This window comes from Epinephelus fuscoguttatus, linkage group LG13, assembly GCF_011397635.1.
Source record: "Epinephelus fuscoguttatus linkage group LG13, E.fuscoguttatus.final_Chr_v1".
NCBI classification, from domain to species: Eukaryota; Metazoa; Chordata; class Actinopteri; order Perciformes; family Serranidae; genus Epinephelus; species Epinephelus fuscoguttatus.
Genome location: NC_064764.1, coordinates 12,156,264 through 12,167,939, shown reverse-complemented (window position 1 = coordinate 12,167,939; position 11,676 = coordinate 12,156,264). Strand labels below are relative to the sequence as shown.

Here is an 11,676-nt window from a genome sequence, read left to right as displayed (position 1 = left end):
ATCTTGACAACTAGAGTTTTCAAAGATTTTTGCTGAAATAATGATATAATGCAGTACAATGATACAAAACTGAATATTTGCTGATATAAACTATATCAATTTTGAAACAATTTAAGGGTGCTTTCATACACGTTTGATTCAAACAATCTCTTCGCAAGTGTTTGGGTTCTTTTAGGCTGGTGTGAAGGCTGTCATGTAGACTTAACAGCTACACTTCAACTGCTTGAATAAGTGTGTGTCACTTCCAAGTGAACTTTGTGGTGTGAATGCAAACCAGAACTTTGTGACTCTAGAAAGGAAAGCTAAACTTCTATAGAATTTTACTCGATTCATGTGTGATTGAAGAAACCATAAAAGAAAAAATCTCTTGAGCAATCTGCATTTTAATAGGCATGATCATTTGGTAACCATGGTAATGTGATTTGGGGGGGCAGCAGTAGCTCAGTCGATAGGGACTTGGGTTGGGAACTGGAATTTCGCTGGCCCAAGTCCCCATCCGGACCAAATAAGTAGTGTGGACTGGCAGCTGAAGAGGTGCCATTTCGCCTCCTGGGTACTGCTGAGGTGCCCTTCAGCACTGAACCCTCAAATGCTTGGGGTGCCTGTCCATGGGTACCCCCTTCACTCTGACATCTCTCCATTTGTGTGGGTCCTGTTTGTGCATGTGTGTGTATTCCAGGCCTGTGTGTACATGACAGCAGAGTGAAGGAATTGAATTTCCCCTAGGGGATTAATAAAGTATATCTTCCTCCTCTACTGCTACTTGACCAAACAGGAACTCGCCAAGGGATGTGTTGACAGACAGGAATACATAAGTGAACATTTTACGCCAACAAGTACCACCTGTCTCCAACAAAATGACTTTTATATACAAACGCTGCCCAGATTTTGTAAAACAGAAGGAGGAAACTTTGTTATCCTATATTGTACCAATTTGCAAAACACTGTCTGACAATGTTTTTCATCTGTTCCTCTTATAGCAACTAAAGCGTGATTTGCATTTTTATCGTTGTGTTTGCACATCTCAAAGCACTCGGTTAAAGTGTTTTGGTAGCCTAAACCTAACTACACATGCAACCACAGCCTTCGGTGTCAAAGTCTTGTGCAGGGAACATAATAATCCAGGGAGCAGTTGGGTTTAGGAGGGTTGATCCTTGGCTTTGAGGCAGGATGTATTTTCAAAACGTCTTTGAAATGAATGCAGCATGACCATGAAGGCAGCTCAGTTCAAGTAGATCATTGAAGCTACAAGATGCTATTTGCTTTTTTTGTGGTGATGAGGAATGTTGGGAATGAGTGTGGCGCACATTAAAAGAAATGGCCCACTCATGCTTTATTAAGTGCACTTATGTCAAGTGAAAACAAGAGCTGACAATGTCGTGTACTGCACCATGCAATACTTCTTTTCCCGTGGACACCTTTGCTGTGTAGAAGTGAAGATGCATAGACATAGCATATCTACATTTAATCTTAGAGAAAATACAGATACTGCACATATCTACATCAATGCAAAACAATATTACCCCCTCCCCACACACACACACACACTCACACACACTGACTGACAGATGAACTCACACACACATGCATGCAGATTCAAACATAAACAAAGTTACCCGCAAAGACTCATGCAAACAGACACCAGCAGCACACGCTCATACACACATCTCCCTCCCTCCCTCCCTCAGAGCCAATTCTACATCCCTGCCTTTCCCTCCCATGGAGAGTTGTTAATTAATTCCCTCCCTTTGTACATTCACCAAGATCAAACGAGGAGAAACAGAAAAACACTGCAACTTTCTCTAACTGTACTTAATGAGCAACGGTAATTGAGGTCCCCTTTTTCACTGCCTCCGAGTGAAGAAACAGAGTTACCTCAACCCAAATCCATTATTCATTAAGTGTGATGCGCTGCAAAATCTGCCGAATGTTTTTAGCTCAGGGAGGAAGAACAGAGGTGAGGATAGATAGATAGATAGATAGATAGATAGATAGATAGATAGATAGATAGATAGATAGATAGAAAGAATATTCTTTTGTCTCGTCTCTCCTCTTCCTTCTCTTTTCACTCCTCATGAGGTGTCACACACAGCGTCTGGCTGTCGATAAAAAGACTATTTGCAGCTTTAGCAAAGCTTTTACTCTCCGGCCATAATAGACAAACTAGACAAACAGCAAAACACAGCAGCAGGCTAATGATTATGGCCCTGTTTGGGGTGGGCAAAACATTGCGGCACTGCCTTTCTCTCCCTCACTCACGCGCCCCCTTCCTTCCTTTTACCATCTTTACCCATCAATTCTTTGAGCTGCGTGGAGAGAAGGGAAGTGAATTAGATTTAAAAAACTGATAGAGTGAGTGGGTGTAGGGGAAGCACACATGTACACACACACACAGATGCGCATAAGCATTGTGTCTGTATTGGTATGATGGCTGTGCTGACTAAGTAGCAAAAAACGGGGCGAGCAACAGAACGAGGTGTCAGCATTCAGAGTGATTAGGGCTGTTTAGCACGGTTGTGTGTGTGCGTGTGTTTGTGTATGCATGCATGTGTGTTCATTTGTATCCATAGCCATTAGCGACCATGATGAAATGGCAGCCTCATTTGCGGTTTAAGCCTCATACCACAGAATGATGGTGGTAATGCCTTAAATGCTAAGCAACCACATTCCATTGCATTACTACATCATGCTTGTGCGTCGGGCCTGTTTCACCACACTGTCACAAATCACAGAATTCATTAAAATGGAATCCATTAAGTGAATAATATGCAAATAGCACCCAGAAAACCACATATGTGGCTTATTTACACCCCTATGCTAAAAGGAGTGGTGATGAGTCAGTTTAAAGGCCACTAATTTATCATTTGCTACAAGTCATTAATCTGAAATACATCACTGGTCCCACAGTAATACAATAATGAAGCATCTGCCAACTCTCTGTCTGCTTCTTTTCTCCAGATTTCTCAGGGAACTACCTCCACCTGGATGCAGGCGCCCACACCCAGCGAAAGCGAGCCCGGCTGCTGAGCCCTGAGGTGGGGCCGGAGCGAGGCCCGCTCTGCCTCCTCTTTTACTACCAGCTCCAGGGGGAGGCACAGGGGAGTCTGAGGGTCCTGCTGAGGGATAGCGATCAGGAGGAGACGCTGTTATGGGCTCTAAAAGGAGACCAGGGCCCTCACTGGAGGGAGGGCCGCACCATCCTGCCCCAAAGCCCCAAGGAGTATCAGGTTAGTGATGTTATTTAACTAAAAAACAACCATTTGCTGCTTCTGTGCTCATAGCAGATGAATCATCTTAGCTGCACATTACCAGGCACAGAGGAGTTTGTAGTTAAGGCAATGTAAAGTATATGATCAAGGGACACTGTTAACGGCAAAGTGAAAGATGAACATTTCTACTACAGAAGGAGTATGTACGATTTAGGGGGATTTAGTGGCATCTAGTGGTGAGAATTGCAGATTACAACAAGATAAATCTTCTCCTGGTTAGAATTATGTCACTGTTAATTGTTCAGGAGATTTTTACCAGGAGCCGAATTATCAGTAGAGGTCTCCTCCTCCCTAAAACAAACTGGCCCTGTGATTTAAATGGGTTAAAACACTAAATAAAGCGGTTTCACGTTATAAATCAGTGATTTTCTACACTGTTTGGCACGTACCAGATGGGCCCCTAGTCCAGCACCTGCAAATGTGAACTCACCTTTTTCCTTCAATAGCTTAAGATCCAGACTTTCAGGAGGTTTTTAACCAGGAGCTGAAATATCTTCAGAGGTGTCTTTCTCTCCAAAACAAATGGACCAGGTGATTAAAACTTGTAAAAACACTGAATAAAGCAGTTTCACTTTTTAAAAAAAATGGTGTTTTTTGATGCTATTGTCCACTATGGGCTACTGTGACTACCAATATGGTGACCTCCCTATGTAGATATAAATGGCTCATTCTAACATAATGAAAAAACACATTGATTCTCATTTTATGGTGATTATAGACTAAAGAACATATATTTATTATATTGTACTCCATTTCCACCAATAGATGCCCCTAAATCTTTCACACTGGACCTTTAAAATCTTGCAGCTTTATGCCTATTGGTGGTTGTAACATCATCATCACCTCCTGGGGGTTTACCCACTTTTTATAATGGCTATTGTATTATAACTACTCATTAACCACCATTTAATATCTCTCTTCTTCTATCATCTAGGTGGTGTTTGAGGGCTTCTTTGATCACCCGACCAGAGGCCACATCAGGATAGATAACATCCACATGAGCAACAGCATCGAGCTGGAGCAGTGCACACGTAAGTCCCATAACCTGTCCCCCTAAGATGTCAGTGTAGGCTTCATTTAGTCAGTCAGTCTGTCTGTCTGATTCCTTCACTCCTTCACACCAGAGCGCTTACACTATGTTTTCACCAGAGACTGGTTGAGCAAGAGAGAAGGGAAAAAACTCATAATGTTTCTCGTTTACACACATAGACACACGTACACACACATACGCACACACACATAAAAATATATATATAAAAAAAAAAAAAGAAAGTAGGCCACAAACGGCCGTCGGGCATGGATTCTAATCTATCTTTCATATCTCCCTCTCTCTATCTCCTTCAGTCTTTTCCTATACAACCCCACCCCAACGCTTTATGATTCTTCTCATGCTTTCTCTCTGTCTCTCTCTCATTCTCTCTCCATCCCTAGCCTTGTCTTTAAGTCAGTCTGAGCCATCGCTGGGCCATAGAGGACCAAAAAAAAACAAACAAAAAAAAAAACACTGGCTTTCCCATATAGTTATTCTGTGTTAAATGCTTGAGAAACTGTCTGTCTGTCTGTCTGTCTGTCAGACACAACCTGGCCAGTGAGACTACCGTTAATGACTGACTTTAATTATGGAGACTTCGATATAACTGTAGCAAAAAAACGCAGACTTACCTGAAACACACCGACTAGACACTGGATTAGGTTTTAAATCCTTCACATTTCCTTGTTTGACAAACATCATTTCCACCAACACACACACACACACACACACACACACACACACACACACACACATACACACACACACACACACACACACAGTCTGTCCTTCCTGTCATGGTAAGTAATGGGAATATTGTTATCATTTAATGCAGTGAAGCGGCGCTTCACTCAGCACAGCACGACAGCAGCAGTTAGCCTGATGTAAGCACACATATTGGCACACACATACGCATATACACACTAATGTATAATGCGTGTATAAAGTCTGTCTCATCTCCATCCAATGTCCTTTTCATTTAAATTCTATATCCATACAATAAAATAACGGTGAGGTCTCCAGTTGCTATTTTGGTCACGTCAGGAGCTGATGGCATGTCTTAATGGGTAAATTTGTGCAGATTTCTGCCAACGGCAAACTAGCATATACGTTCTGCTCCTGTGTGAAAGGAAATAATTTTCCATACCATCAGGCGGTGGTAGTCTGCATTTGTCAATCAGAGAGGGAAACTGGAAGACCGACAGGACGGATTCAAGACACTGGTTAGCCATTTAGCACATAAGCAGCACAACCCGATGTTGAAAGAACAAGGGTATTGACCATGTGCTAGTGAACAACAACACAAACAATTACAAACTGTTTCTACTACAGAGCTCAATGGCTAAAAATATCCTATCTTGTATAACGAGTTTGCCTCGGTCACTCCCTCTTGACTTTAGCCTTTTGTTTACTTTCCTCACTACCATTTATCGTCTCGTGCACTGAACTGAATCACCAATCAGGGTAATTTCATTCACTGACAGGCTCTGCCGTCTCCAAAGCCAATTAATCATGATGAACAGGCCAAAAAGCAAGTAAGGACTGACTAGTACCAACAGTGTGAGACACACCACAAGAACTAAAGCAACAGAAGCTCACGGTCGGCCCAACACTGGCCATCAGTTGACCTTTAGCTTGGTGTGTCAGGGCCCTAATTGAAGATGCTATCGAGTAGCATTATGGGAATAGTAGGATTCAGCTTTTTCTAGCTGACTCAGTCTAGACACTAAAAGTCAGAATATGTGGACCTGTGCTGCTTTGATTTTAATTTTTACAAGTCTCCTGACTTTAAGGAAGTTCAGTACTAACTTGCTACAGTATCCCTTTAATAATCCTGTTTAGAAATTACACTGATCAGTATAGGACTCTTATTTAAAGAGTGGGAGAGGGCTTTTATTAGGGACAACATTTTTCCTCTGACCCCCTTCACTTTTCCCGCCAATTTGTTTCCACTATTCTCTTTTCAAGTTTTTTCATTATTCCATCAGCCACTCCCATGTGCCTGATCTATTTTTTTTGTCCATCTTCTCTCAACGCACTGCTGCAACTTCTTACTTGTGCTGCCATTTTCTCCTGTTCTTCCCTCTGTGTTCCTCCCCTTTTTTCATCTTCTCTCTCCCTCTCACTTTCATAATAGATGTCGTATCCTCCGGCAAATAATAAACAGCAGTAAATTTCACTCCCAGTTCCCATGACCCTTTAACTTACCTCCACCCTTCCTTCCCATTCGTCTGTTTCCCTTCTTTTCACCCTTGCCACACTCTTTTAACCTCCATCTTCCATCCACCCTTTCTTTCTCTTTCTCTACCCGACATGCCTGCTGCCATTAACACCTTGTGTGTCACCTCAGAAAAGAGAGTAAGAGAGAAACCACAGGAAGACGAGACGCAGAATGAGAAAGCAAGAAGTAGAAAGTGAGAGCAAGTCAGAAATAACAGACACACAGAGAGACAGAGACATTCAGGGTGGACACACTTCCCGTCTTCTAACCCTATCAGCCCATTCTTTTGTCTTCCTCTCTTTATTTTCTCTACATTTTGTAGAAATGACTGCCATCCAAGAAGATTTATGGGCCTTTAGACTCCTATATCATCTCAGATCCTCGACAAATCTTTACTGATTTCCTCAAAAAAGGAGTAACAAGCGCCTTTGCAAAATTGCAGTCTTACAGTTTTTTGCAGTAACCACAACATTAAGGATAAAAAAAATCTACCTTAAAGCCAGCAGTTGAAAAGTTAAAGAGTACCTATTGCACTCATTTTCATGTCCGTAACTGTATTAAAGGTTTTGACTAGAACAATAGCAGCTCCAGTACAGAGAGGAACAAATCTGTGAACTCACTGCGAGTATGAGTCATCTGAACCTTAATCATCAAATGAGACTTACATCACAGTGGTTCAGAGTGGTCCTTATCCCTTTATTGCTTTATCACTAAGATCAGCTACTAAACATCATCAGTAACATTTCTATTTTCCTCTCTTTTCCAGAGCCTTTCCCTGCCTTAACTCCAGGCATAACCAGTAAGTCCTACTTCCTGTTCCATTTTAATACTTCCTGTGCCAACTGTCTGTGCTTTCTGCTCGTTGCTAAGCTCAGCTTGCAGCACTGCACTGGCCCTGAGTAACCTTGTTAGTGCATAACATACTGTATGTTGCATACAGCTAAGTATATAAACCAAAGTTATGTTGTATAAGAAAAAATATACCTTTGAGCCTTTTGTTTCTTACATTAAAAGTTCCTTAAATGTGTAAGAGTTTGTCAGGATATATACTTAATCAATTGATTTTGGACACATGAAAGTAAATGATGGTGGCAACGTTGCAACTTGATGGAATGGATCCACTGCATTGTTCCAGCATGACTCCCTGCATGCTGGGCTGACACTCTTGGTTATGTAGTTTGGTATGTTCCTCGGTGAGAAAATGACTATTTGCCACTCCATAAACAAATAGTTACATATGATTATTTACTTCAGCAGCAACACTGGCAGACTGAGTACCATCAGGGTGTGTTTGCACATCCCACAGACTGATATGTTTTCAAGCCTTGAATGGTATGCACCATGTTGTGTGTGATCTGTCACTGGTATACATGTAGGCAACACAGCAAGCGTGCACAGACCCACAGCGAATTACAGAAAGTGTTCATTTTCTATTGCTTGTGTGGTAAGCGACTTAAAATGTGACTCAGACAGGTTTAAATCATGAGGTCATGGGTGAACCGCTCAGACAAATTGAAACCGTCTCCATCTGGTCTTTTTCTGTGGTTACCAGTGAAACTAAAAGAACTAAGCAGAACATGCTTCTCCTGTCCTTAACTCAGTCCACCTGTAACCACTTCCTAAATGCACAAAACAGCACACTTGCTCCTCATTTATTCCTCCTTCCTGATTTGCTTCTTCATTCAGTGCCATAAAAGGAGCCTCTTACCTTCCATCTCTTAACTTCGTATTCCCCTCTTCTGCCCTTTTTTATATTTTGCTCCTCCCTCCTCTTTGCTTCTCTACTTTCATCTCAGCTATTCCCTTTTTATTCCTTTCCTGGCCTTTGTTTTCAGTTTTTCTTCCATTTTTTCTCCTCTCCTCTGATCACTTTATAACTCTGCCTAGCAAGCTGTTGATCCCACCTGAATGAAATGCAGAGCGGTTCACTTCCTTTTTTTCCTTTCCTCTCCTTCATCCTTAAATAGGCCAGTCTGAGAGCAGATAAAGAAGGCTTAGGCAGATTATGCTACTGGATCGCTTGTTTTCAAAGTCTGGGTTGGGACCTAAAAAGCTACACTGCCTTTGTTTAGAGACCCATAAAGTATGAGCAGTGGTATTTTTTAAAGAGCCTCAGTGACACTGAACTTAAAGCTGGACCTTTACCACTCATTAGCAAGACCTTTATGCTTTGTCGATGTTTTTGCATTTGGTGATTAGTGTACACTTCGATTATGAATGGTAGAGACCACATGTATTTCTTTAATTAAGTTTTACCACTGTAGATGCAACGACTTGTGTTTTTTTAGCTATGGGCCAAAGCACAAAAATAACTGCCGACCATTCAGTTGGTTTGTGTCCATATTACCATTGCCCTGTGCTTAAATTAGTCAGTTCGGGTGTGTGTGTGTGTGTGTGTGTGTGTGTGTGTGTGTGTACCCGTGTTCCTACTGTGTGAATAGATCAAAAACATTCCTTAAATGCTGTCAGAAACTCGAGCAGCACTTGGTTTTGTTCAACAAAAACAAAAATACCATTCCCAAAAATAGTAAAAGCCATTAGCCGAACTGAGAATACTCTAGTCACCTGACTCATACGCTAAGTATTTGACCTAATGCTTATGGGTTTCTTTGACTATTAGATCCTGGGCAGGTATCATATGACTCAAAACAGTGTCAGTTCTAGCATACGTGTGTTTTCATGAGACTGAGGTCAGTTGAGAAGAATTTGATTTCTCCTTTGGGACGCCTGTTGAAAAGTGAGCTAAAAACTTAAGTGTTTCTCTTTGGGTGAGTGGATGTACTTAACTCTATTCAAGACTAAAGACTTTAAGGCAGCAGGTGTCAGTGGTGTCTGCCAACATCCTGCAGGTGAAAGGGAGGTTGAAACTGAATTTTGAGTGATAAAGACAGTTTGAATCGGAAAAGAATTTCAGTTGAATTAATTTGAATCAAAAAGTCAGATTGAGATCATCCTTAGCGAGGATGTGTGAGAGGAATACAGTGTGAAGAGAGATGTCCTTGGGGGATCAGGGACCAGGACAATTGATAGATTCTGATTGTATTGTTACAATCTTCTTCTATAGAATAAATAAATGAATAAATAAATAATCTGTTGACCCAAAATCACATTAAGGGAAAAACGTTGATTGAACTGGAGGTAAAATTAAAAAGTAAAGTGTAATTATAGCCTGATAACATGATCCTCAGTTCACAGTATAATGGCAGCTTCATTGTGGTGTGACATGAGCCAGTGTGCACACTGTTGGGTTTTTGTATCCATGGCAACCAAGGAGGCATTTGGCTTCTGGAAAGAGAGGGTTGGTGGCGTAATGACCGATCATGCTACACACACACACACACACACACACACACACACAGAAAAGAAGCTGGCTTCAGTTTGACTGTAGAGAGACTTAATAAATTCCACTTTCATTCAAATAAGGCTGTATTGTTAATGTGTCAAGTGTAAGACCTTGAAAGATAGATTCAGAATCTCTAGTAACCAAGGTTCCTTGAAAGCCACACTTTTCAGCTCACTTTATAAGTGGTGCTCTTGAGAATCTTTCCCCTTTGTTCCCCTTTGATGAAAAAAGCAAAAAAAAAAAAAAAAAAGCAAAGTAACGGTCAATTTTTGCAGCCCTACAAATCATCTGTGTCTTAATCCACTGGTGGGAAGGCTCTCTGTGCAGGCTACTTAAAGCGCAGCTTTACAATCAAAGCCAATTTTAAACCCTTAAAGAGTACGTCTGAACTTTAGAGAAAAAAAAAAAAAAAGACAAAATTAAGCTCGCTGGTTTCCTTAAGGTTCTGTTTTTCTCTGCACCTCTCCTTCCTCTGTCCTTTCATTATTTCTCTCTTCTCTTTCGTCTCCATCTAGTTCTTTCTTGCCCTGGCTCTATTTCCTCTTTTTTTTCATCCTTTCTTTTCTCTTTCACGTTCTTTCTTTCTTTCTTTCTTTCTTTCATTCTCTTTCTCTGTCTCTCTTTCTTCCACCACCTCTCTCTCAGCGGGTTTCTTTCACAGTGAGTTGACAGAGTATTGAAGTTTCAGACAAACCCTCTAATGCAGGATTAAAGATATCATGGCAGGATTAGCTCGCTCCCTTCGCTGCCCCTCCCTCCCAGCCTCTCCCCTCACTTTCTACAACCCCTCTCTTTTTCACTCCATTCTTTCCTCCAATAATGCCTCTCTCTCTCTTATCCTTTCTCTACCCCTGTAATTTCTCTCTGATTTCCCCCTTTCCCTCTCCACCTCTTTCTCCCTCCACTCGACTCCCTTCAATGTGATCTTGCCCTGATAAAAGCAGCTGCGTCCTACCAAATACAACCACTTAACACTCCCCACCCTTTGTTCAAATCAGCCAGTCACTGCATAATCAAGGCTTTGCATTCTCTGATCGAGTCGGAACGCATGGCATGAGCCTCTGCGTGTCAATGTTCAGCTAATGCTTGTGACATTTGCATCAACCAAAACTACTAAGAGTGAACGCAGCACAATGGAAACATATATGCATCGGCATTTTTTGAAGAATGATGACTGACTTAGAGTTTGCCATTGGATGTGAAAACATTGTAAAGAGAGCTTAATTTGGCAGTGGACAGTTTGTTTTTTGCCTGCTGTAGAGCATACCTTTCATGTTCAGTTAAATACCAGTGAGACAAAATAATTGCAGCTCATTGCTGCAAAAATTGACCATTCCCTAAGTCCCACCTTGCCCTTAGTTACTATTACTAAGCCTGTCAAGCTTTCCATTCTCGCATGGCATATAGTCCTATGCAATTTACACTGATAAGAAGGGCAGAAACAGTAGATTCTTTATTTTAGATAGCTGAAGACAAAAGCAGGTCTCTCATTTCCAGTGGGCTTTCATCACTTTTGCTGGCAGAAATGGTTAGGTTTTATCAGCAGTTGCTAGATAGCTAATTAAGCTAATGTTAGCTTCATGAGCTGATTGAAAACACCGTCCTCAGCTGACTTATTTCAACATGAGAACACTAGGGACTCTGACTGGTTCTTAGACATGCCCTTGATGGCTACATAGGCCTACATAATATTTTGCTAAAAAAAAAAAAAAAAATTAAAATAGCATGTTTTTTTAGCATCCAAAGCAAAAAGTCCTCGTATGATAGCCTAAGGATAAAAGTAAGGTTGCACATTCTAATATAGTCGTCTCTG

General features: G+C 41.3%; 1 protein-coding gene across 3 annotated transcripts in view; it reads left to right on the top strand.

Moving 5' to 3' along the window:
- The window catches only part of LOC125899765 (neuropilin-2-like), a 119,759-nt gene that overhangs the window by 94,690 nt on the left and 13,393 nt on the right, over nt 1-11,676 (top strand). For 2 of the 3 annotated variants that reach the window (XM_049594282.1, XM_049594283.1), the window contains exons 14-16: nt 2,959-3,227; nt 4,204-4,300; nt 7,287-7,319. In XM_049594282.1, coding sequence (XP_049450239.1) covers nt 2,959-3,227; nt 4,204-4,300; nt 7,287-7,319 — 399 coding nt within the window. The remainder of the gene's footprint in view (nt 1-2,958; nt 3,228-4,203; nt 4,301-7,286; nt 7,320-11,676) is intronic. The other variant, XM_049594284.1, reaches the window with a different exon arrangement.